The sequence below is a fragment of the Elephas maximus genome, chromosome 13, assembly GCF_024166365.1.
Source record: "Elephas maximus indicus isolate mEleMax1 chromosome 13, mEleMax1 primary haplotype, whole genome shotgun sequence".
NCBI classification, from domain to species: Eukaryota; Metazoa; Chordata; class Mammalia; order Proboscidea; family Elephantidae; genus Elephas; species Elephas maximus.
In genome coordinates, this window is record NC_064831.1 from 33,184,560 (window position 1) to 33,212,278 (window position 27,719).

A 27,719-nucleotide genomic window follows, 5' to 3' on the forward strand; every position below is an offset into this window, starting at 1 on the left:
TTCCGACTCATAGCGACTTACAGTGACAGAGGGTAGAACCTTCCGACTCATAGCGACTTACAGTGACAGAGGGTAGAACCTTCCGACTCATAGCGACTTACAGTGACAGAGGGTAGAACCTTCCGACTCATAGCGACTTACAGTGACAGAGGGTAGAACCTTCCGACTCATAGCGACTTACAGTGACAGAGGGTAGAACCTTCCGACTCATAGCGACTTACAGTGACAGAGGGTAGAACCTTCCGACTCATAGCGACTTACAGTGACAGAGAGTAGAACCTTCCGACTCATAGCGACTTACAGTGACAGAGAGTAGAGCCGCCCCGTGGGGTTTCGAAGGCCGTCCTCTTTATGGGAGTAGACCTGCCACATCTTTCTGCTCCTGAGCAGCTGGCTGGTGGGTTCAGACCCACCTTTTGGTTCGTATCTGAGCACTTAACCACTGCACCACCTGGGCTCCTTATTTCTCTATTATCTAGTAATTACAATGCTGGGCTAAAGAATGAGACCATTTTCATTGATAAAATATAGTATTTTTGTATTTTAATAGGAATATATATGTAATTTTATATCTTGGAGATTTTCATTGCCATTACTTGAAGATGTTTATAATATAGAGTTATGTTTAAGGGTCAGTATGATTGTGGTGGTTGCACAACTCTGTGAACATACCGAAAATCATTTTATTGTATACTTTAAATGGCTGAATTTTATCTTGTGTGAATTATATCTCAGTACAATTACGTAAAAAGAAGTCAATATGAGGAAACAGTTCAGTGTAGAGGCTCTGGTTTCAGACAGACCTCCATTTGTAGGGCAGTTCTATCATTTTGGCAAGTTACTTTACCTCTGTGAGCTTTACTTTTTAAATTTTAAAATGAAAATAATATGTACCTTAGAACTGTGTTAAGAATAAAGGTGTTTACCTGTTGCCGTTGAGTTGATTCTGACTCGTAGTGACCATATAGGGCAGAGCAGAACTGCCCCACAGGGTTCCCAAGGGGTGACTGGTGGATTTGAATTGCTAGCCGTCTCATTAGCAGCAAAGCTCTTAATAACCACTGCACCACCAGGGCTCCTAATAAACCATAGCAGCTATTATAATTGATAATGTTATATTACATAATAAGATCTGGGAGCACAACAAACATTGCATCATTAACTTTGATTTGGGTGATCTGAGTTTGAATCGACTTGATGGCAATGGGTTTGGTTCGGTTTTTTGGAGAGGGTCTGGAGAGGCTTATCTATGAGCAAAGTTTTAAAAGTTGAATGGGGGTTTGCCAACTTCTCTTCGCACAGGAACAGCCTGGACAACGAGTTGGAGTTGTGAAATGATACAGCATGCTCAAGGAATTGAAAGAGCATGGTGCGGAAGTATGTGAGAGATACTGGGTTAAATGTAAATCCATGTAGGAACCTATACACCATACAGGTGTGTCATTCCTGAGGATGTCTGAACCATCTTGGACAACAAATATTTACTGAACTGAATTAAAGAATAGGGGTTATTTATGATTGAAGGTGGTGTTAATGACACTAGGCTAGAGGATTAGAAATGAGATCACGTTCTTTTGTTGTCTTAATTAACCGCATCATCGTTAACAAAATGGGATTATGCGTTTTACGGAACGTGTAGTAAATTTTGTTTTACTAGTTTTATTATAAAAATGTTTAAACATACAGAGAAGTTACAGTAACTGCACAGTGAACACACCTGTACCTGTCACCAAGACCCTACAATTAGCCTTTTACTGTATTTGCTTTATCACGTACTGTAACTCTCCATATATCCATCCTCTACCATCAATTAATATTATTTTTTTGATGCATTTCAAAGTTGCAGACATCAGTACACTTCATCCTTTAACACTTGAGCATGTGGAGATTGCTATTAGAGATTTATACAGTTTTTTAAGAAAAAGTTTATATGCAATGGAAGACACTGGTCTCAAGGGTACCATTTAATGAGTTTTGATAAATTCATACACCTCTGTAATCCAGAACTTCCGTGAAGGTAAAAATCATCCCTTGAACATTATGTGTAGAAATTGTTGAATGGAAACCTGTTTTGCTGTGTATACTTTAACCAAAAATACAATAAAATGTAATTAAAAAAAAAAGATAAAATAGCCCCTGAAAGTTCCCTTATTCCACTTCCCAGCCAACCCCTGTCCCCATTCTCCAGAGGTGGTTCTGTGTTGTATGTGTTTCCCATTATACGTTAGTCTTGCCTGTTCTAGGACTTAATGTAAAAGGAAACACATTTTTTTTTATAGAGCTTCTTTCAGTATTATATTTTTGAGATTCATACATGTTTTTGTGTATATCGGAGTTTCTTTTTGTTGCCCAGTAGTATGCTCTTATATATAAACATACCAGTGTTGGCTTATTTGTTTTCCTGTTCGAAGGATATCTCGGCTACTTCCACTTTTTGGCTATCATAAATAAAGCCTCAATGAACATTATTGTATGTCTTTTTGTGTATATCAGTTTTATCAGGTAAATAGCTAGGAGTGGAATTGCTAGGTCATAAGGTAGGTATATGCGTCATAAATTTTATCTGTAGAAAACAGTATCGCTTTTCTAAATACTATCTTTTATATTGCTCCTACCTGTACTTATTATTTGGGTAAACTAGATCTTGCTGGCTCTTTTGTTAACAAATGTGAATATAAATTCACAACATTTCTTCTTCCCTACTTCCTTAACTCCCCTCCCTCCCCGCCCCCCGCAATAAGTTGCTAGGGAATAGGTAAAAAGCTAGGGATTTTCTTAAACAATAGGCTTAAAAATTTCTGCCCAGAGTAGGAAATACACAAATTACATTTTGTGTTTTTTTTCTCCATCTAAACCCGCTCCCCCATGTGTGCACACACACACAGAGGTCATATCTACTCCCCCTAAAGTCAATAATCTTCATCTGATATAAGCTGCCATGATTTAAGCACACTGTTTTGAATTGGGGGCTCAGGTGGCTGTTGCTTCTATTTTTTAGTGTATAGTTAACATTGGCAGTCACCCTTATAATGATGTGACACTGGCTACCTCCAAGTACATAGAACAAGCCATGCCTAGCGCAAGAGAACTTGATTTAATTGGCAACAGTGTTTGCCCTCGCATGATAGGCATCGAAGTAAAATGGAACCTCTTTGGCTTGGTGTTATCTCTTTCTGAAATCACAACAAAAAATACATTCTTAAAGTATTGGAATTACATAATTTCTACTTCTGAATATGTTTATTGGAATCAAGTATCTAACTAACTTTATTTAGAAACTGAATACTTTAGAGCTGTTAAGGGAATACTTGCTGTTTGCAGTTACAGTATTGTCGACAAAAGATGTGATTAAATAAATTGAATGTTGGAGACTTTAGGCTTATGGTTAACACCAGGTAATTAAAAGAAAGCACTGCTGTGGGAGTGCATTATATATCAGCTGTCCTCTTTACCTCATTAACTGGGTTTTTGCATGTTTATGGGACTAACTTCAATTAAAAATGCCTTTAAGTTACGCCTAACAAGGTCTTTTAGTTACTATTTTGGTATGAAGTATTACACTTTAATTGCAAATGGGTATATCGTAAATACCTGTGTTTGAATAATATACAAGATGTACAACTTTGATTATTTGATACTTTTGCCATCTAATTTTTATGCCTATGCATTGTTTTTCGATATTATATTTTCAAAAGATGTAGCCTTTGTGGGCTTAAAACAAGAAAGACTTGGGTTGTATATTTGTTAAAAATTGTTTATATCTGCTTTTGTTGCCTTATAAGATTTCTAAGGTTTTATGGTTTCAAATTAGAACTGCTATAAAATCTTTGTAAAAACATGTCAAGTTTTTTATTTCAATTCTGAGGTTAAGAAAAAGCTACTTTTCCATTTGAGTGCCAATTTTTTTTTTTTTTTTATATGTTTGGCTAGATACTATTTAAGTTGGGTAGTTAAAGATGATCTTAAATTAAAAAAAAAGTTTGCTAAAATATGTTTAAATGTTAAAAGGGTTGTAATGTTTCCATAGGGCGTTGTCTATATTCCACAAAAATTGGAATGCTGATGAATATGAATGTGATTGAAGAGATTTCATATTGGAAGAATATTCTAAATTGTACATTAAAATAGAGAAAAGAAAGTTAGAAAAACAAATTAGTTTTCTAGTTTCTATTTGGAAGCTCATATAATTAACCTGAGTGATCTGTGTTTTTTGATCTGTTTACCTCCTTCATTACAGAAGTGTCATCATTGCAACAAAAAAATCGGCAGCCTTACCTTCCACACCAAGTACTAACGTACCTACCAGTGCTGTCAGTGTGGTTTCTTCAGTTGATTCAGCCCGAGCCTCAAATGTTGGAGGAGAGTCACCTGGTGAGTTAGTCGGCAGTGATTTAAACAAATAAAATTTTAGATCCCATTTGAGCAGAATTTAGTATTATTGATAAAGTTAAGAGGTTTTGTTAGACATGTGTTAGAAACAGTCGTGCCTTTATATTATACTGTAGGTCATTTACTAATGTTTGGAATAAATTTGGTTGAGTATAGTTAATGTTTCATATCAAATAAGATAAATGGAGGAATTTATTATTTTCCACACTAAAACATACTAGAGTGTAATGGCTGGATGAATGCATGAATTAATGGTAGGTTTATAAAATTACTTTCTCCTCTGTTCTTCCTTTCCCTGTACTTGAGAAGATGTGTATAGAGGACGTGTACAAGAAAGTTTTGGTGACATACAGTCTCTTAGTCTGGATATCAGTTGTAGCTGTATATGTAGTATTCCCTACTTTGTTTTCTCATGAATATTTTTGTGAATTAGAGGCTAATATAGTATAGAAATTATAGCCCTTGACTATAATATCATTCTAGTACTCTTCATCCTGGACTTGTAACTAGTATAACAATTTTATTTTTGTCCCTCTCTCCTTCTATACTTTTTCCAAGTGTAAAACGCCTTTTGGTATGTATATTTGGGTAAAAAAAAAATGTACACAGTCCTAAATCTCTGTATGTTGACGGGAAGCTTAGTGGTGATAACAGGTGAACTTGAAGACAGACTGCAGTATTAAAATGACCAATTTAGGAAAAAGGAGATGATATTTTTTATCTGTACTATTTTTTTCAAATATGCTTATTTATAAAAAAAAAGTATTAACAGGGTAACGTATCCTCAGCAAGTTTCATCTGGTCACTCTAGAATGAGATTAATAAAAATTAAGGAAATTTGAAGGGATGACTGGGTGAATTTCACTCAGATCAGAAGTAATGTTTTTACTTCTGTTGGACCATCTCAGGCAAGGTTTTATAAACTAGTGCATCTTAGAGAGTTTTGCTACAAGCTTGATAATATAATATTACTTGGCCATTAGTCAGGGATGAGGGGTGTGTGTGTGTGTGTGTGTGTGTAATATGATTACGTGCCCCAGAAACAAAGACTGTGATTGGTTATTTCTTTTGTCTTCCCTCTTTTCCTTTTTTTTTGGTATAAGTTCTTTTACTTTGTTAATAAAAAGTATTTTTTCAACATTTTAACTGCAATTGATCCATTACAAGTTTTATGGTGTTTAGTGATGAGGGAAAATACTGATAGTAGGTTTACTAAAAAACGTATTTTAATCATAACTAAAAAAAAAATTTTTTTTTTTTTATGTGAGTGTATTCCTTTTATACATAGGAAAAACAAATGTACTATGACATTACCTGGTTATTTCCATGTTGTTGGACTACTGGCAATTTTTCTTGTCAAAGTTTAGTATCTTTTTCAAATTCCATTAGTAGTCTTATATTATTGTCTATACTTAGGAAAAAGATAGTTATTAAAAAAAAAAAAGTCCACCTGGAAACCAAAAGCTGCAATGGTAGTAGACAGAGTTTTTTGTTGCCTAGCCTTTTTATCACCGTCTTTAGTGAGTTTTTTAGTGACAAAATGTAAAGGAAAATAAAAATAAGTGTAGAGCTCTATCAGCATTTTCTTCTTTCTTACTATTTCCTTATGCCACAATGCTTCCTTTTTTTTTTTTTTTTTGAGGAGAAACAATTTGATAATTCATTGTAGGCAGGTATGCAAATTCCTACTTCCCCATCCCTTTCTTACATATATGTATATATATCATTGGTGGTATTTCTAGACTGTGTCCTGTTGGGAAAGGGACAAAATTTACTAATGTCTTTGGAATTGCTTATATGCAGTCTTTTAAATTCAGTAATAGTAAATTCCTCAGTAACTTCCCATTGCAAATATAGCAATTTCAGGAGTTGGCAGTATGCTGAGTGAAATGTTTTCCTCTTATTTTGAATTTATTGCTCTTCAGTATCAGTTTATAAGAAAAAAATAGGATGGAGTAAATAGGATTCTTTGATTACTTTTAAATATATTCTTCAAAATTTAAATCATTCAGTCTTCTGAAGAGATAAGGAACAAAGAAAGAGATATTTAAGCAATACTTGAAATTAGTATAATACATTTGTTTCTGAAGCATTGTATTTTTTTGATAAATATATTATAAAATGCTCGCCCTGGAAAAATGTATGCAAAATTAAAATAAAATTTGCTGTTTTAAATACTGTTGTATTTATTAGCAAAAACAAATCCAAAATTCTCAAATACCTGTATTATTGATCTAGCCTATAATATACATTTTTTCTGTTATTTACATTTTTGTATAATTTGTATAAGCTTTGTTTCTCAAATAATTTCCTAATTTTTTCCATTTTTTGGCTTCAGTTTTTGGCAATTTCTGCCCCCCAGCCACTGTTTCTTTAAGTAACTCATTCCTTTTACTGTCATTCCAAAACTTGTTCCCAGTGATGGTCTTTAAAAAAATATTTTGTTTTGTTTTTCACACCTGACTCCTACTTCTGTTTTCCTCTTTCATAATGGTTTTGTTACAGTTGTATGGTGTCTCTATTTCAATTTATTACTTCTATTCCATTCTATTAATTGCTGCCAAGAACATTACTGCTTTGATAAGAAAAACTAACCCAATCTAGTGTTTTCAGTCTTATTTCTTACTCTCCGACAGCCCCACTTAAAATGCATTTTCCTACCATACCCGCCCTTCACTTGGATTTCAAAACCCACAAATAAAGTTATTTTTTTCCTGTCTAGTATTGTTAGCTAATAGATTGTCTTTCTTTTGGTGAATCTCTTGATCTATTCACTCCACCCCCACAAAAATTAAGTTCAATACTGCTTCCTGGTTCAAGCAGTATTTAGCCATTAGAGGAATGCAAATCAAAACTACAGTGAGATACCTGACATTACTGGCACTAATCTTAAAAAAGAAAATAACAAATGTTGGAGAGGCTGTGGGGAGATTGGAACTCTTATGCACTGTTGGAGGGAATGTAAAATGGTACAACTGCTATGGAAAATGATATGACGCCTCCTTAAAGATCTAGAGTAGAAATACCATAGGATCCAGCAACCCCACTCCTAGTAATATATCCTAGAGAAATAAGAGCTGTCACAGAAGTACACATATGCACACCCATGTTCATTGCAGCATTATTTATAATAGCAAGAAGATGGAAATAACCTAAGCACCCATCACAGATGAATGGGTAAACAAATTGTGGTGCATGCACACAATGAAATACTATGCAATAATAAAGAACAACGACGAACCTGTGAAACATCTCATAGCGTGGATGAATTTGGAGGGTATTATGCTAAGTCAACACAAAAGGAAAAATATAAGACTACTATTATCCCAAGAAAAGATTTGCATACAGAAAGAAACAATCTTTGATGGTTACAAGGGAGGATAGAGGTGGGAAGGATAAATCATGAACTAGATAGTAGACAAGTGAAGGGAAAGACAACACAATATAGGGGAAGTCAGCACAGCTTGACCAAAGCGAAGTCATAGAAGCTTCCTAGACACATTCAAACACCTCGAGGATCAGAATTACTGAGGCTGCGGGCTGGGGGCCATGGTCTCGGGAGACACCTAGGTCAATTGGCATAGTATAGTTCATAAAGAAAATATTCTCTATCCTACTTTGATGAGTAGTGTCTGAGGTCTTAAAAGCTTGCAAGCAGCCATTTAAGATACTTCTATTTGTCATCACGTTCAGACCAAAGGAGAATGAAGAAAACCAGGCACATGAATCACAACATCCAGCAGTCTGAGCACAGAAGAACTAGGAAGTATCTGGCTACCACCACCAAGCTCTCTGCCAGAGATCACAGTAGAGAGTTCCGTACAGAGTGAGAGAAAAATGTACAGCAAAATTTAAATAGACAAAAAAGACAAGACTTATACTGGTCTGACAGAGATCGGAGGAACCCCAAAACTGTGGCCCCTGCTCACTCAGAACTGAAGCTACTCCTGAAATCCACCTTTCAGCCAAAGATTCCATAAGCCCATAAAATAAAAGCCCAATAACACAAGTGAGGACAGTGCTTCTTAGTTCAATCAAGTGTATGAGACCAAATGGTCAATACCTGTACCCAAAAGCAAAGACAAGAAGGCAGGAAGGGACAGGAAAACTGGACGAATGGACAAGAAGAATCCAGGGTGGAAGGGGAAAGGGAGAGAGTGGTGATATATTGTGGGGATTGCAACCAATGTTACAATGTGTATTAAAAAAAAAATTTTTTTTTTCCTTTTCATTGTATTTAGATGAAGGTTTACAGAACAAACTAGCTTCTCATTAAACAGTACAATATATTGTTTTATGACATTGGTTAACAACCCTGTGACATGTCAGTATTCTCCCCTCGACGTGTCAGTACTCTCCCTTCTCGACCTTGGTTCCATATTACCAGCTTATCTGTCCCTTCATAACTCTCCTTGTGATGTGTCAGTACTCTCCCTTCTGGACCTTGGTTCCGTATTGCCAGCTTACCTGTCCCCTCCTAACTTCTAGTCCTTGCTCCTGGGCTGGTGTGACCCTTTAGTCTCTTTTTGTCCTATGGGTCTGTCTAATCAAAGCTCTGTAGCCACTGGTAAGTGCCAGGGGACACCTGGAATCCGGATAATGTGCCTAGCACCAAAGTCTGGAGGACAGGGCCATTGTCTAAATGGACTCAGAGGACTATTTTCAAGCCTTGAGAACTAATGTGTTTTTCTGACTTGAGTGGTGCCTATTATCACTTCTTTACCTCCCATTTCTCCCATTTGTAATGGAAATGTCTATCTTGTGCCTGTTCCACCACAGGGGAAGATTGATAACAAAGGCCTTCCCCCAGCCAACAGAGAGAGAAAGCCTTCTCCTAGAGCTGGCACCCTGAACTCAGATTTCTGGCATTCTAGACTGTGAGAGAATAAATTTCTCTTTGTTAAAGCCATCTACTTGTGGTATTTCTGTTATAGCAGCACTAGATAACTAAGAATTTGGTACTGAGAGAGCCGGGTACTGTTCAAATAGATACCTAAAACATGGAAGTGGTTTTGAAACTGAATGGATAGAGAATTGAAGAGTTTTAAAGTGCCTGATAGTAAAAGCCTAGATTGCCTTGAAGAGACTGTCGGTGGAATTATGGGCATCAAAGACAGTTCTGTTGAGGGCTCAGAAGGAAGTGAGGAGAACTGTTAACATCGGAGACTGTGCAGACAACAAGAAGCAGCATCAGAAGAAAGGCAGCTGCAGAACCAGGAGATCAACATGACACAGCCCCGAGTGCCTTCCTGCTGAAGTTTACTGGCTGAGTGGAGTGCCTCCAGGCACTTATCGGTGGAGCTGCAGTGCTTTGGAACCTTTGCCCCAGCAGGGCAGACATAGGTTCTGAGGCCTGAGGGGCTGAGAGGCCAAGGAACTAGGAAGTAGAAGCTGAAGAGACAAGGAACACAGAAAGCAGAGCTACCTCAGTCTCAAAGAGTAGGTCTACAACCTCTGGGGTCTCAAAGGGTAGAGCTGTGGCCTCTGGGGTTTCAAAGAGTGGGATCACAGCCTCCCAGGTTTCAAAGAGTCAGATCTTTACTTACTCAATTCTGGAGTGTGGGGCTACTGTTCACAAGTGCCAGTGGAATGGGGCTGGATGCGCTGCCCAAAGCTGAGGGGGCAAGTCTGCCATACTCAAAGTGTAGAAGAAAAGGGCCTAGGGCGTGCAGTTGCCCAGACAGACTAGGAGAATGGGACCTCATTATCATTTAGCAAGAAGAGCCAGGAGTGTGTGCCCTTTGGACCCGAGGTCCCTGCGCTGAGAAGCTCCTAGACCAGGGGAAGATTGATGACAAGGACTTTCCCCTAGAACCAACAGAGAGAGAAAGCCTTACCCTCGAGCTGGTACCCTGAATTCAGACTTCTGGCCTCCTAAACTATGACAGAATAAATTTCTGTTTGTTAAAGCCATCCAGTGGTAGTATTTCTGTTATAGCAGCATTAGATAACTAAGACAATATCCTTGATAGTACATGGTGTTAGTAAAAATAAGCATTTCATTGGAAGAATATAAAATATGAGTTTAATAGCAGAAAGGTTCAAGCTACAGTCGTATGCTACATCATGTCCATTCAGGACGTTGTCCATGACTGCATGTAAGTCTGTGATTCCAAAAGGTTATTACAGAGCTAGACATCCCGATGGGAAGTAGCACTTAACAAACATTCCCAAACTGTGCAGTGTTTTCTTGAATGTTACAAAGCTGTTCATGCGTTCATTGTTATGACCCATTATATGTATTTAACTCAAAAATTTAATATGATAGGCTTTATGGCAATCTGTTCTTTAATACGCATTGTTCCTAAGTCAGATGTTCGTAACCCAGGGATTGCCTGTGTATAATCACGTAACGTCCAATTTCACAGAATCTATTGTGGGTGTTAAGCGATGCATGAGTGTATTTGCAAAATTTGATATCAAAATGGGATTATGGGACTTTTAAGTTTTTTTCTGTTGCAGATACTGAGACTAGGATAAATTCTCTAGTCCCATAAAGTTATAGATTTTTAACTTTATGTAAGATTAAATTGAGTGAGGTAAGATTAAGTGTACGTGGGCTCTGTTTAAATGTTGTCACCCAAATTTTATAATTTAGTATGAAATTTTAGGGTTTTCGTATTGGTGTTTTAAAACCTTATACGTTACTAAAGCTGAAATTAGTATACAGTTTTTTTTAGTGTACAAACCTCAAATTTTAGTTCGAATGATGTTCTTTAGCTTCTGCAGTATTTTATATGCATACCATTATAATAGCAATAATGGCAAATATTCTTAGTAAGTGGCTAACGATGTACATTAAAGAGCAAGGAATTCCCCTTTTATGCTCCTGTTTTCAAATAAAACTAAAAGAGAAATCAGGGTTTTAGTAAATGTGTCAATATCTGGAAGTTTTAAAGTTACTTACCAGGTTTAAGGAAACCCTGGTGGTGTAGTGGTTAAGTGCTACAGCTACTAACCCAAGGGTTGGCAGTTCAAATCCGCCAGGCGCTCCTTGGAAACTCTACGGGGCAGTTCTCCTCTGTCCTATAGGGTCGCTGTGAGTCGGAATAGACTCAACGGCACTTGGTTTGGGTTTTTGTTTTTGGTATCAGGTTTAAGAGCTGTGTGTTAAGATGTCATTACTCTTTAAAATATACTTCATTATTTTTGTACCATGCTGTGAAGCATAATGATTGAAACACAGTTGACATCAACCCACTAAAGGAAGTAAACACAGTAATCTATGTGGTAGCTGTTTGCTAATTTGCAAAATTTAGTTATTCTACTGCTTACTAAAATATTAAGCTCTATTCTGTTTGTCATGGATATGCACATTTTTAATTAGTTAAGTACTTTTTTTTTCAATGTTTAGAGAAAATTCTTGATTCATACAATCTTTGCCTTATTTAAAATTTAGCCACAGAGACTTACCTTTACTCATTCAGTGAAGGTTTCAGTTACTTAATGAGGACTTTTCACTGGACATACAGACTAACTTTTGTTCAGCTGGTCCAGATTGGAGTGTGTGTAAAATACAAACATGCAGTGTGTAGGGATTAAATATTGGCATTTGTTTTAATGATACCTTACATTATTTATTTAGACCCTTAGGGGGTTTGAATAAACAATTGGCTACTCCCTGGATAGGTGCTAGACAGATGATCTCTTTGCATTTTCTTTTTTGTTCTTTCGAAATGTCTGGAAAATGGTCATTTTGAAGGAGCCAGTTTATCAGTGCAAGGATAAGGAAAAGATAAGTCAGTATCATTCCACATGTTGGCAGTAGCTTCTGCATTTATGTATGTGTGAACATCTGTTGTAAATTTTTAATGCTAAATTAATTTCAGACAAATTTGTAAATTTAGGATTTTTATATAAGTTGAAAAAAGGCAGAATGTATTTTGAAATTACATTCTCTCATTGGCAGAAATGAAGGACAACGTGGTGTGAAATTACTGATATATTTAGTTTATTTGTCTTTTTTTTAAATATAACTTTTGCTAATTAATTATTCCTGATATCAAAGAGTTTTCTTATGATTTAAAAAGAATACTTTGTAAAAAATCTTTTTCTGCTTTATGTTCTTTTAATTTTTAAAATTGACCATACAGTAGTGCCAGGAAAGCATTTTTGTTACTGATTTATTTAGAGCCAAACAATGATACTTCTCTTTTGAAAAAATTTTAATATGCATTTGAACTCATTAAAATTAGAGTCAGTTTGCATAGTTAAGTATAATTTTGTTTTATAATTACTGCTTAGCACATCATAGAAACATTTTCTTGGTATTTATTAACTTCCAAAAAAAAAAAAAAAAAAAAAAAAAAGCATATGGGGACCTTATATTTTCTTTCTTTTTAAATCAACTTTAGAACAGTTTTACACAAAGTACCAATAGTCCTTTTAGAGGAAATAACCGATATATTCCAAATAAAGATGGCCTTTAAACAATAACTACCAATTTTTTAAAAAAGCTCAGATATATTTGATTAAACACTGGTAGTAGAAGTCAGAGGCCAGTAGTTGTTCACTGATCACATTGCTGTCAAAAATTTAGAAAATTGCAGGTGTAATTTACTGAGTATAATAAAGGTTTTAGTTTGCTGAAATACTTCATGGAATGTTATGCGGGAATAGAGACATCAAGTATTTTGACTGACTGTCAAAAATACTGGATACTGAAGAGTCAAAATTTTTTTTTCAGCTTACCTTGTTTTCTCTTCTCCTTTGACATTTTATTATGAAAAATGCAGAAATGGAAATATTTTGATGGTGAAGTTGGAAAGAGTTGCTATAACCACTTAAAAAAAATAATTGTCAGTATTAGTGTGAAGAAATGTGTGCTTTTATATCATTTTAAAAGTAATCCTATGCATGTTGACTTCCTGTCAGCTGGTTAAAGATTTTATAACCAGCCAGCTCTCTGCTGAGCAGGATCATGAGGATGGGGAAGAAGGAGTATCAGCATAAACCAAAATCCCAGTAGAAAGAAAAGTCAACTCTGTTTATCAAGGGAGAAGGAAAACAATGTGTTGTGGAGGAGAGAGTTTTACTCAGGTTAGGTTCATATTGTGCTAAGAATATGCTTGTTCACCCCCAGAAGTAGGCTCAGTAATTACCCAGAGGTTAATTGTGGAAGATTGCCTCAATGTCCACTGTCCCCAAAGGATCCCAGGCTGGGAGGGACCAAACAGTCCAGATTTCTGGATCCTCAGGTTTGGCTGAGACCTTGTACCAGGCTGTGGGGGACCAAACAGTCCAGATTTCTGGATCCTCAGGTTTGGCTGAGACCTTGTAATCAGAACTGGTGGATCAAGTACTGCCTAAAGACCTAACATATTTCAGGGAAGGTCAAATGGTCTCAGATCCTTTCTGTTTCTTAATCAGTTAAACCTACAGAATCCCTCATTAGATCCTGATTCTGCTTAAGTATACCCAGAACTGACTATGTGCCTTATCCAGATATGCAAATTGAATCAAAATGCCCAGATATAATTGAAGTAAGCCTGAGGAGGTTGCAGGGTTGGTTTGAGGCATTTACAGCCTTTTCATGAAAGTGCTATTCTTGTAGAGGGCAGTGACCACGTTGACCAAATATTTATGGCTATGCTTTGTTTTAAACCAAGCTGATACATGAAATTGGTAGAAAACCACTTCTTATAAAAGTTAAATCTGGGAATGATTTCTTGCTTAACAGTTCCCAGACTTTTCAATAGAATTTACCTTTGGTTTCTTTCTTAAATTTTCATAGTGAATTTTTTAAAAGGCACTTTATAAGCATCATCTTATGTCACATGAATAACCATTGAAGAGTTTGGATGTGTTTTCAGCTTGAAGTACAAGATTAAAGATAGTTTTCCCTAACTGTTTAAAAAGGTAGTCCCAGAAGCCCTCGATGGATACCCTCTTCATACCTCTTTCTTCCCCTTCTCAGAGTAACTCCTAGCCTGACTTTGATGGTAATGGCTGCCTGTTTCTTTGTAGCATTATTGCCTAAAGCATGCATCTCACACTATGGGTTAGTTTATTTGTTTTTAATTTATACGTCTTTTGCTCTATACTGTTAATCCTCTGTCCTTTGTAGTTCCTGAAAACTGATCATTTAAGCTGCACTGCCCAATAAAAGCTGCTAACTGCATGCTACATATGACTATATAAATTAATTAAAATGAAATAAAGCTAAGAATGCAGTTCTTTGGTCACACTGGCCATATTTCAAGTGCTCAAAAGCCAGGTATGGCTAATGTGTACCATGTTGGACAGCACAGCTATAGACCTTGTCCGACACTGTAGAAAATTCAATTGGACAACATTAATTTAGAGGCTTTGTCAATTAAGATTTGAATTTTTGGAGAAAACCACTTGATAGATGGTGTTGTGTTCATAGATGGTATTGTGTTCTTTATCAAGAGATAAATAATCTCTGGTTTCTCTCTTTTTGTGTTAGGGCCACTGAAACTCACTGCTTAGATTCTTAAATCATTAGGGGTCACAAAGCGATGATATCCAGTGCCATCCTTCTTTCTTCAGAGAAACTCCTTATGTGACGTATTGTTATCCAGCGGTATGGTTTATATGAGAAAGGCATAGTTAAATAGTTAAGACTTCTCTGCCATATTGATTTTAAAAATAGAGTTAGTCTGGAAACTTTCTGTACAATTTTTCTGTAAACCTAAGACTGCTCTAAAAAATAGTCTATTTAAAAAAAGCAAATTTGAGAGTCTTAAAGAGAAAAAGAAAAGTTTGTTTCTTAGCATCCGTCAAAGATGGCCATACAGAATCATTTATTTTTATTTTTTATGTCATGGATTTGAACATATTTGATGGATTTTGTCTCGTTGCAGCTAGTATCCTTTCAGATGCCCAGATTTTTCCATTTTTGAACAGTAGAAGCATCTTCAACACAGTCTTACTAATCTCTGAAAACTTAACGTGCTATCTGGAATGACAACATATGCCAGTCTAATCTTACACATTTCCTGTCCTGGATTTGGACTTGGTCGTTTCCCAAAGAAGCTATGATTTGTTAATTTTTTAGTGGAACATGGTATTTCAAGACCGTAATCTTCATGCTGAGGGTGCTCGTTGGTAACTGGTCATTTTTTGTAGACCTTGTCACTGACAGAACCAGTATATATCTGTTTTTAAAGATAAGCACTTGTTGAGTTATAATGATACTTCTAATGCACTGTAGGTACTATAGCATTGTATTAGTTTTCTAAATACCAAAACCAAACCAGTTGCCATCGAGCTGATTCTGACTCATGGCGACCCCATGTGTTGCAGAGTAGAGCTGCTCTTCATAGGGTTTTCAAGACTGTTATCTTTCAGAAGGAGATCACCAAGTCTTAATTCCAAGGCACCTCTGGGTGAGTTTGAACCACCAACCTTTCAGTTAGTAGTCCAGTCTTAACCATTTGTGATACCCAGGGACCCCATAGCCATTTTAGTGGGAGTGAAATTGTTTCTCATTATAGCTTTTATTTGTGTTTCCATAATGACTAATGATAATTGAGCATCTTTTCATGTGCTTGTTGGCCATTTGTATATTCTTTGGTGAAATAATCTTTTCAAGTCCTTTGCCCATTTTTTGATTGGGTTGTTATTCTTTTTGTAGCTTGGTTCCTTTTAAGCAGGCCTGTGATTGCTAACTGTCTCAGTTCATTCCTTTTTCGGCCTGACTTCAGATCATCTGAAGTCTCTGTCAGTGCCCTCCAACCAAGACCACCAGGAATACATCTCTGGTTAGTCAAGTTGGTTTATTACTCTTTGTAGTGAAGGCGAATGTATACCATGGAGAACCTTGGGGCATATCAGTGGGAGAGTGCTTAAAGAGGGCTTGTTATAGGATTTGGGCTTACGTTAGGAGTTTTTGCACAGAGCTTAAGGACTTGGAGCCTTGCCCCCGGCTTGGATATAGTAAGGAAGCAGGGATAATTCTATGATTGAATATTCTAATAAATCTTATTGTTTGCCAATTTGTCGTACTGTAGTGGCTTTCATGTTGCTGTGATGCTGGAAGCCATGCCACCGGTACTTCAAATACCAGGAGGGCCACCCATGGTGGACAGGTTTCAGCGAGCTTCCAGACTAAGACTAGTAAGAGAAGGACCTGGCAATCTACTTCAAAAAATTTGGCCAGGGAAAACGTTACGAATAGCAGCGGAACATTGTCTGATATAGTGCCAGAAGATGAGCCTCTTAGGTTGGAAGGTGCTCAAAAGTAGAGGGTCAGCAAAAAAGAGGAAGACCCTCAGTGAGATGAATTGACACAGTGACTGCAACAATGGGCTCAAGCATAAACAATGATTGTGAAGGTGGTGAAGGACTGGGCAGTGTTTTATTCTGTTTTACATAGGGGTGGCTATGAGTTGGAACCAAGTGGACGGCACCTAACAACAACAACAATAGAAGGAAAGAGTACGCTGAGGCTGTAATTTATTAAAGAAGCAGCAGTCACTCATATTAGGATTGAGAATGTTTGACAATTTTTGTTACTTTGACAGAGTTAATTTTTGTCTATATTCAGACGATTACAGAGCGGGATTGTCTTTATATTGAATCATCGTGGTTATAGAATGGCTTTGTCTGACATTGATGTTTTATGAAATTGTTTATGTTCCACAGGAAACACCAAGGCCCAGCTGTAGGCTCCAAGCCAGCTCCTAACAACACCAAGTCCTAGTCGATAGTATAAGGCCAGCTCCTGGATATCAGGGGCTGCTTTTCTTCTCATCTTCTTCCATTATGTTTCTTTCTACATCCTAGATGAGTGTTTCTTCTATCACTCTCTGTCTATACCATTTTGTCCCCTATAAATACCACTAGGGGAAACCCTGGTGGCATAGTAGTTAAGAGCTGCAGCTGTTAACCAAAAGGTTGGCAGTTTGAATCCACCAGGCGCTCCTTGGAAACTCTATGGGGCAGTTCTAACTCTGTCTTATAGGGTTGCTATGAGTCGGAATCGACTTGACGGCAGTGGATTTTGGTTTTAAGTGCCACTAGCAAATCCAAGCCCAAAGTTTGGAGTATAGATTAAAAGCATCAGTTAATGTATAGATTCTGGGTTCCTTTGAGCCCCCTTTTCCTCCTTGTTTATCGGCTTTCCATAGTCTTTTTGGTTTGCCTTGATATGTTTGCTACCTTTCTTGGTCTATCCTTATTTAGAACTATGATAGATACCAATTTGTATTTACCTTAATACTAATTGCACTCTATTTGGATACTGCTTTCAGAAACTGAAATTTGGCTTTCTAAATTGCACCTACCAACAAGGTCTACATATCTTCTGTACCTATACACCTAGGTCTTTAGGGTACCATTCCTTTGGATTCCAATGCTTTTGTAGTCTGTGTGTCGTTGCGGGGGCGGGGGGGGATTTTACTTTGTATGTGTCCATTCTTTTTCTAATGTTTTCTCCCTAATATTGGCATTAGAAAGCAAATGGCTCTTCTCTGTCTTCAGATCAAACTGAGTGATCCTCTATTCCTATATATCTTGATTCTTAAATGGGAACTTTTTTTCTCTGACTTTCTTGAGCTTTTTAGAACTCTTCATGCCTTAGTAAATTGTCCTGAATATTAGCATTCCATCCTCACTCTTTTAAGATTTGTCATTTTTTTTCCATTCCTATTTCTTTTCACCCCCTTCATCCATCCCTTGGATCTATTACTGCTAATTTCCTCGTGACTGTTTTCTCTTGCCAGGTAAAATTTATAAACACAGTTGTTTATTGAAAACGTACTCTTGTATAGGACAAAATTTAACATTTTATACTTTAAGATGAGGTTGAATTAATTGGTCACTTAACAATACAGAGATTGAAGAGTATACAGGATTATCTGAGAGCGCTGGTGGGAAAGAATGAAATAAGATAACATGGTAGAAATCAGTCCCGTGCTATAGTTTGAACAAAGATAGTGGTATAAAGTAGTAAGAAATAGAGAGGTCAGTAGATCCCTTGTGGGAAGATTGACCTATGAAAATATGGAGATGGGCATGCTTAACATTCTGCATTGAGTACTAATTGAGAACCTCCTGTTGTGTCAGATTCTCTCAGCTCTAGGGATAAAAAGATGCGTGAGAAAGATGAGGACTCTGTTTTTAAGAAGTTCAGTAGAGTAGAAAGAAAGGCACTTTAAAATTTGATTGAAATAACAATAAGACAAATGCAACAGAAGGTTTTGTACTAATTACAGTGAGGACGCAAATGAGGAGGTAATACATTCTGCTTGAATCATTTAAGGAAGGCTTCTCAGCTATTCATTGCATTGTTTGCCAGACTAGAGTCATGGGCAGCCAGGGTATGGCAGAAGTTATTTGATGACTGAGAAAAGACAATTTTCATGGTAACGGAGGCATAATTATTTAAAGCTAAATTTATAACTACCTGTTTCTGTTTTTTGCTTCAATTTTAAAATACGTTTCTACTTGTAAAACTGTATTGACATTTCGTGCCGAATAGAAGGAATGGTGAACCCAGTTTAGTGTGTCGGAATTTACTATTACCTTTCAGCTCCTGGATGTAGAGATTGCTTGAGGTGATACTTAAGCTTTTAACTAATAAATTTGTATATGAAAGAGTTAAAGAAAAATTTGCTAATTAATTGTTAGATATGAATGTTACCCAAATAGTCATGTTTTTCTTTTATAGGGAGTAGATCATCTCAAGCAAAATTACCCTCGGTTCCAACAGTTGGTTCTGTTCCACAAGACCCAGTTTCAAATATGAGGTATTTCAGCTGCTGTGCTGTATGTTTGTGATTTAACGACCTTTCTTTTTTTCTTCTTTCTCTCTCTCTCAACATACATGATATTTAGAGGCTGGGGACTATCTTACAAGTTCATTTCATTTTAAAAGATTATGACATGAAAAGGTTCATGAGACCTGACCTAAGAGGTGGCTATTTGTGATAAAGTAATAAATACTATGTGTATAACAAAGATTTTATTCACACAGTTGCTTATAGCTTATGTTCCAAATGACTGTAAATTGACAGTTTGAAATTTGGAGTTCTCCTTCCATAGAAATGCTATAACATTGAGCGATGGCCAATCAAAGCTACAATGATGCTGAATTTCAGATAAGTTTTTCCTGTCATTTATCTTGTTTAATTGGGAATGTACATTGCAAATTCTAGTTTGGGATGCTGTGAATGCATTTCCACAGTTAGGGTCTTAATGGCCAAGGAGTTCTTGAGACTTCTTACCCCAAAGAGAGCATCCATAGCACGCCACAAATGTAGATTTGAAGTTGTGATGCCATCCTGGGAGAAGAGGCAATGGCTCTTTAAGGTACACAGAAAGGAATAATATTAAGGGTAGTACATGGGAGAAGATGGTTATTGACAGCAGAAACTTCCACTGGTTTTCCAGCTGATAGTTTCAGTACATACATATGTTCTCATTGCCATCAAGTTGATTCCAGCTCACAGTGACCTGATAGGACAGAGTAGAACTGCCCCATATGGTCTCTAAGCCTGTAATTTTTACAGAAGTAGACTGCCACATCTTTCTTCCAAGGGATGGCTGGTGGGCGTGAACCCCAGACCTTTCAGTTGGAAGCCAAGGACTTAACCACTGTGCCACCAGAGCCCCCGATAGTTTCAGTGTCAGCTTCTTTCTTGGTAGTGTGAGTGGGAAGAACCACTAGGACATAAATAGTGGCTGGTTTTATGTATGTTTAGTTTGGTTTATAATTTAAAAATTAAAACTGTGGATAACTCTGAATCTTCTGAAGTGCTAGGGGCTTGATTTTTTGTTTTTATTGTGATAAATACATATTTAATAAAACATTTGACATTTTAGCAATCTTCACATGTACAGTTCAGTGACATTGATTTATGTACATCAGGTTGTTCAACATCACCCTTATCAGTTTGCAGATTATACCCTTGCCCTTAATAGAAGCTCAGTGTCCCCTAAAGGGGCTTTTTTTTTTTTTAATTCATTAAATATATATGTGTGTATATATATGAGGAACCCTGGTGGTACAGTGGTTAAGTGCTCAGCTGCTAACAGAAAGATCAGTGGTTTGAACCCACCAGCGGCTCAATGGGAAAAAAGACCTGGCGCTTTGCTCCCGTAAAGATTTCAGTCTAGGAAACCCGATGGGGGCAGTTCTACTCTGTTATATGAAGTTGCTATGAGTGGGAATCAACATGACAGACAACAGCATGTATACAGTCATATACAGAATATACAGTCATGTGTTGCATAATATCCATTCGGGTAGCCTCCGAGCGCGTATAAATACGCGGTCTCATGAGGTTATAATAGAGTTCAGATATTCCGATCAGAGAATGGGATGAAGCGGGTGTAATAGGACATAGTGAATGCAGCAGCTTCTGCATGCAACATGTGTATCTCATGTTTCCTGGCCAAGCTGGTGCCAGGATGGGGTGGGGTGACTCATGTCACTTCTTCCATGACCAAGGCAGCTTCTTGAGGTCCACGTAGACCCTATACCAGCTGGACCTGGGTGGAGCTTCCCCATGGTCCTGAGTGCTGAGTAATGGCCCCGCCACAGGCACTAGGTATCAGGAGGGTAGGCAAGGTACTGGGGCTCTGGGTGGTGGGAGGCTTTCAGTGCCAGGCCGTGGTTGGAGGTGAGAGCCAGAACCAAGGTTCTGGGTGAGCAGGTGGGGTCCAAGTGTCTGGATGCTGAGAGCTATCAGTTGGGTGACCCAATGAGCGGAGCACTCCTGCAGGGACCCGAGGCTTTGGAAGGACAGATGATCATCTGAGGTTGGGCCAGCAGGAGGCGTCTGGAACAGGGACCCAGGCGTCTGAGCAGTAAGAGGTGTCTGGCACTGCCAGGCGTATAATTGTACTTTACTTATATAACCTGAATTAACCTCGCCAGATACATTAGCTGAAATACAGTACTGAGTGTGCACAATGTCTTAGCTGTTTAGTTAATACAGGTACGCTGCAGTATCCCATATAGCCTTGCTAAGTATAAAATGCAGTGTTCTCACAACATCCAAATCACATAACGTTGTATTTCCAAGAACGTATCATGGGCGTTAAGCAGTGCAGGACTGTATACATACAGATAGTCACACATAGATATTTACATAATTTGTAAATTGAGAGAATTGTAAATGTGCCTGTATAGTATATGTATTTTCAAATGAAAAGTTGTTCGGATTATATTAGATACAATTTATCACAGAGATAGAATTCAGTGAAAAAGAATAGAAACTGATTTATAAACATTTATTAGTTCTGTACCATATGCTGTTGCTGAGAACTTAGAAATGAAGAAAACATAGTTCGTGAACTGTAGGTACTGATGGTTTAGTGGTGAATAGACAGATTTGATAGGGACTGTAGGGTTTACTGGAGCCCTAGTGGTGCAGTGGTTAAGAGCTGGGGTGCTAACCAATAGGTTAGTAGTTCAAATCTACCAACTGCAACTTGGAAACCCAGTGGGGCAGTTCTACTCTGTCCTGTAGGCTTGTTATGAGTTAGTAGGGTTTGTTTAGGTTATAGTGGACATTGCTAAAAAGTTCATACTTATAAATAGCCAGTTAAGATTTCCAGTAAGAACTGATACTTGGAGTGGTTGTTAACCAGGCTGTTTGCCAGGACCGAGGATGGTAAACTATAGCAGGATAAAGAAGGTTATTCTAGGCAGAAGGAATAGTAATGAGCTTTTAGGTAATTTTTAATTTTAACATAAGTTTACATTTCTGTGGAATATACATCATTTTAATAATTACAAAATTGAAATTCTGTGGACTAGTTTTGGTAATTTATCACCTTTCCATTAGTATTACAGAGAGACTTGAACATGCTTTGGAAAAGGCAGCGCCTCTTCTGCGAGAGATTTTTGTGGATTTTGCACCTTTTCTTTCTCGTACACTTTTGGGTAGCCATGGACAAGAGCTGCTTATAGAAGGAACAAGTAAGTGATTTTTATTTATTTCATTATATACATTTAAATTTCAGGGTTAAGAAAAGGTAAGCTGATAGTAAGAGATGCATGGAGTTTTCCTGTAAGTGTTCTCAGCCTTGTGGACCAGGCTTCTAGTAGAGTTTTTATCATTAAGGAATATATTATGTGTCTCCTTTATGTTTAATCTGGTCAAGATTTTTTATCAGTGGTTTGGCGAAACAGAAACTTATGTGTTGGCCCAAAGAGCTAAGACATATTGCTTTAAAACCACAACTTTGAGGCAAGAGAATTGGAGAGACTAGGTTCACAGTAATTAGTGAGATGTTAACCTAAAGTTTTACTTAAATGTAAGCTCCGTATAAGCCATGGTGTATTACTATGTATTAGGAAAATGAGGAATGCATTAGTAGTCTCTATTAGTGAGATTCTAATTTACAAATGACTAGAGAAAACAATAGTATTGTACTCTGTCCTGCTTACAGAAGGCATAGATTACTGGACTTTTTCTAGATAGTGTACTTTGAGATTGTATCAGACCAGCAGCATGCAGAAGTAGGTTGTTGAAGGTATTATAAACCATGCTTTTTAAAGAGTAAATGAGGAATACTGGGATGATGATGATTATTATTTTCTTCTTAGCATGGGGCACTTGCTATGTAGCAAATTTCTTCAGATATTAGAAAGGGTGACTCATCCAACTAGAAGTAGACTTAGACCTAAATTTTCTCAGACATCATCAGATTTCAGCGCAATAGAGGATGATTTTTCAAATAATTAGAGCTATTTAAGAGTTTAACAGACTGACTTCAAAATACACCTTTCATTGCCGTAACTAGAAAATTCTAAGGAGAATCCAAGTAACTGGTCACAGATGATACAGAATTGATTTTTTTCATTCAAAAACATTCAGACCATGTAGAAACAGAAAGCAGATTGGTGGTTGCTGGAGGCTGGAGGGAGAGGGGAATGGGGTTGCTTAATGGGTAGAAGTTTTATTTTGAAGTGATGGAAATGTTTCAGAACTAGATAGGGGTGGTGGTTACACAGTGTCGTCAATGCACTAAATACCACTGAACTGTTCACTTTAAAAACAGCTACTTTATGTTCTGTGAATTTCACCAAATTAATTAAAAAATATATTGAAAAATAATGTTCGGACAAGATACTTACTAAGTCAGGCTTGTTTGTGTTCATGGTTTGTGATGTAGAATAAGACACATGTTTCGTTGAAGCTGAAAAATCATGGGAAAGCAAAGTTACCTGTACTGTAGTCTTTTAAATATCAGCTACAGCTTTAGTAGTAATGATTTTGGTTGGGTAACAGTAGCTAGATAATCTGCCAAGAAGTTTTTTTAAAACTTGTGAAATAGCACTTCTTTTGCAGAAATGAGGATATAATGGAAATGCAAGGTAGGTTAATAGTTTAAGATTTCTGCATCTGAATGTTAATTATGGAATGTCTGTACTTCATTTGACCCGTAAAATATCTATCTATATATGAACGGTAAGCTTTAGTAAAATAAGAATTTCACTATCTTCTTTGCTGTCAGTGTATATGGAGTTGGTGATGGGTGATCTCATTTTTATATAGTCAAAAAGTAACATTGAGTTTATTTGAAATATTTAATTAAGTTTGGGGTGGCATTTTACTTTCCTTTGCTGTGGGACATAATTTATTTAGCCATGGACTACTTGAGCTAATAAAGTAATAAAATTTGAAAGGCATCAAATCTGAAAGTTGAAGAGTCTGTATTATAAGGTTTCTGCCTAAATTTACACTTCACATATCATATATTTATTTTTTAAAGGAGTGTTAAAACTTATGAACCAGATTTTATTTCATTATCAAAAAATGTGAGTAAAATCTGTATGTTCAATATAGCCTTTCTATATAGGAAGACGTTGCTGCTAATTGGTCTTTGAATTTTATAACCAATCCAACAAAAAGTAGGATCACTTTAGATATCCAGAAGTATTAGAAATTGCCAAGTCTAGATCCTTGAACAAAATTTAACCTAGAATCAATTTCTTACCAATGAATTCTGACAAAACAGTAATAAGGAAGAAAATATACAGTGTCTCATGTGTAAACTTGAACAATACCTACTCATTGGACTGTGTTTATAAAAATAGCAAGCAAATCCAAGAGTTCTTATGTAGCTTATATGTGTATTTTAAGTCGAGAGTGGTGTTTTTAGATGAGAGTTTTTTTATGCATTGTAAAACAGAAAGATTTTGAGTAGAGGTAATTAAAGCATTGTTGTTGTTGTTATTTGCTGGTGGAGTTGATTCCAACCCATGGTGATCCTATGTGTGCAGAGGAGAACCGCTCCGTAGAGTTTCAAAGATTGTGACCTTTCAGAAGCAGATCTCCAAGCCTGTCTTCTGAGGCACCTTTGTGTAGGTTTGAACCACCAGCCTTTGCAGCCCTGTAGTCAAGTGCTTAGCCATCTGTACTATCCAGGGCCTTGTAATTAATAGCATAACAGAGTGCTGTAAACATTGGACAGAAACAGAGGACATCTTGGTTTTAATTCTGTCCTTGCCAGTGACTAGGTATGTGATCAGGTCCTAGAAAGTTTTTATGTTTTTTGTATTGAAAACTTTTTTCTTATCACAAAAGTAGAAAGTACAACATCCATGAATTTGTTACCAAAACCATCTTCATTTTGCCATAATTGTTTGCCTTGTCCACCCTGCCTTTATTGAATTGTCCATAGAATAATGGTACAGTAGGAATCAAATCATTACTTTTATATCACCTTCAGTTTTCCTTTCTTTCTTTTTTTTTACTGTTTTACCACATCATACTTTAAGAAGGTATAGGCTTTCATTTTCAATGTGGCAAACACTAACATTTAGAGAGGGCAAAAATATCCTAGATACTACAAAGGTTTGTGGCCTTCCAAAGGGCAATAGTACATCAACAGATATATAGACTATCTTTACTATTAAAATATGATGAGGGGATTAAGAAAAGAATGTCTAAAATGAAGAAAAACTTAAGAAACACTGGTATAAGTCAATAGATGCCATGTTTGTTGTCTTTTTGAACACAGTTGAGAAATCAGAATTTTTTGTTTTCTGCCCATAATGGCAAAAAGAAGAAAATTGACAGAGGGAGACGTTTTAGAATTATTAGAAAATGTGAAGATCTATTTAAAGAGTCAGGGAGCACCGTTCTGTCAATATTATCAGATTCAAGAACAGATTGCAAATGGTTTATTTCTAAGGGCAAAAAGGAAATTGTTTTTATTAGTAAGTCATTCAACAGGAATGACTTCATCATGCAAAGTTTTTTATCATGTGCTGTTTTATGACAAGAACCTGGATTGTCCTGTTTTGTTTAAATGATGTGACAGTTTTTGTCATCTTTTGTGATAATTGTTGTTGACTGCCGTTGAGTTGGCCCCCAACTTGTGGGGACCTTATGCACAGTGGAACAAAAGGCTACCTGGTCCTGGGCTATCCCCGTGATTGGCTGTGGATCAGACCATTGTGATTCATAGAGTTTTCATTGGCTGATTTTCAGAAGTAGGTTGTCAGGCCTTTCTTGCTAGTTCTTTTTAGTCTAGAAGCTCCAATGAAACCTGTTCAGCATCATAGCAACATTCAGGCTTCCACTGATAGATGAATAGTGGCTGCCCATGAGGTATACTGGCTGAGAATTAAACCTGGTCGCCAGGATGGAACAAGCGGATTCTACCACTAAAAAAAAAAAAAAGCAAACAAACCAATAAACACCAAACCCATTGTCGTCGAGTCGATTCCGACTCATAGCGACCCTATAGGACAGAGTAGAACTGCCCCATAGAGTTTTCCAAGGAGCGCCTGGTGGATTCGAACTGCCGACCTTTTGGTTAGCAGCCATAGCACTTAACCACTATGCCGCCAGGGTTTCCATTCTACCACTAGATCACCAATATTCCATTTTTGATGATTATGCCCCACAGTTTCTTGATTGAGTTTATAAGTGGATAAATGATGAAGGCAAGTGTGGATACAATGGTGGTTAGAAGGAAAAATTCATGTAGAAAATGAAAATATTCGATGGATTGTTCATCCTAAACGATGTTATAAATAAACAAGAAAATGTTTTGTAATTCTGGAGCAAAGAAGTGGTTGTCTTCCCTTCAATAGAATATGAACCATCACAGTTTTCCAGACTGTTATGTTTTGATAATGTAAACTCAAGGAGATCCATTTTTTTTAGAGCCTATTAGAAATGTATTTGAAATTTGGAGTCATTATTGAGGTTTGGTGATGCAATTTCAAGAAAAAGAACCAGAATTAATGATCATCTAGAACCTATTAGAAGTGTATTTGGAATTTGGAATTAATGTTTTCAAGATGTACATGTTCCAGATTCATGATGAGCAAGCAGTTAGTTGCGTTCAAAGACATCATCCATTTGGGATATATATATGTGTGTGTGTGTATTTATTTATATACTTATATATAAATAAATACAGGGACCTTGTGGCACAGTGGTTAAGAGCTTGGCTGCTAACCAAAAGTTCACAGTTCGAATCCACCAGCCATTCCTTGGAAACCTGTGGGGCAGTTCTGCTGTGTCCTATACAGTTGCTATGAGTTGGAACTGCCTTGATGGCAAGGGTTTTTTTTACATTATATATGTGTGTGTGTATATATATATATATTTCAGAACATGGAAAATGTATAATAAGAATTTGAGATTACTGTGCTTAAATTCTTTTTAAGTTTCTAAATATTGTTTATCACCATCCCCTTACTCTCCTGTAAATTATTGGTTGTGACTATTTTTCCTGGTATACTCAAGGTTAAAATGGATCATTTGGTTTAGAATGATACTAGCTTAATCTCTGGTGAATCACTGAATTGTTCTGAGTCTAGTATGAAGTTACAAAAAGAATAGGTGATAGATGTGGGGTAAACAGAACCTAGAGGCACATCTCTGGACTAATCTTTACTGGAGAAATTGAAGTGGGCTTTTGTCGTGAATCTCCAGATGATGCCCTACTAGTTTTGTTAGTTTATAAAACTCTTGGCTTGGTATCTTGAGTTTGTTTTGTTAGAAGAGACTAAAATTCCATGTCTGTGAAAAACAGTTAAAAAGATAAAACTAAGCAAACTGAACCTACTTATTAGTCTGAGAGATGTTAGAGAGGTGGGATCTCTGACTTATGACATAGGCATATTGTAGAGTGTTAGAGGGGTTAGATCTCTGAGCCTGAAAAATACTACTTCTTTCTGCTGATTTGGGATATAATAGGGATGTGTCTTAGTTATCAAGTGCTGCTATTACAGAAATACCACAAGCAAATGACTTTAACAAAGAGAAATATATTCTCTGACAGTTTAGGAGGCTGGAAGTCCAAATTCATGGTGCCAGCTCCAGGGGAAGCCTTTCTGTTTCTGTTGGCTCTGGCGGAAAGTCCTCGTCATCAATTTTCCCCTGTCCTAG

General features: G+C 36.9%; 1 protein-coding gene across 1 annotated transcript in view; it reads left to right on the forward strand.

The window, feature by feature from the left end:
* The window catches only part of LRBA (LPS responsive beige-like anchor protein), a 769,624-nt gene that overhangs the window by 186,491 nt on the left and 555,414 nt on the right, over positions 1-27,719 (forward strand). The window contains exons 32-34 of the mRNA XM_049905216.1: positions 4,238-4,371; positions 19,025-19,103; positions 22,149-22,282. Of these exons, the coding sequence (XP_049761173.1) occupies positions 4,238-4,371; positions 19,025-19,103; positions 22,149-22,282 (347 nt within the window). The remainder of the gene's footprint in view (positions 1-4,237; positions 4,372-19,024; positions 19,104-22,148; positions 22,283-27,719) is intronic.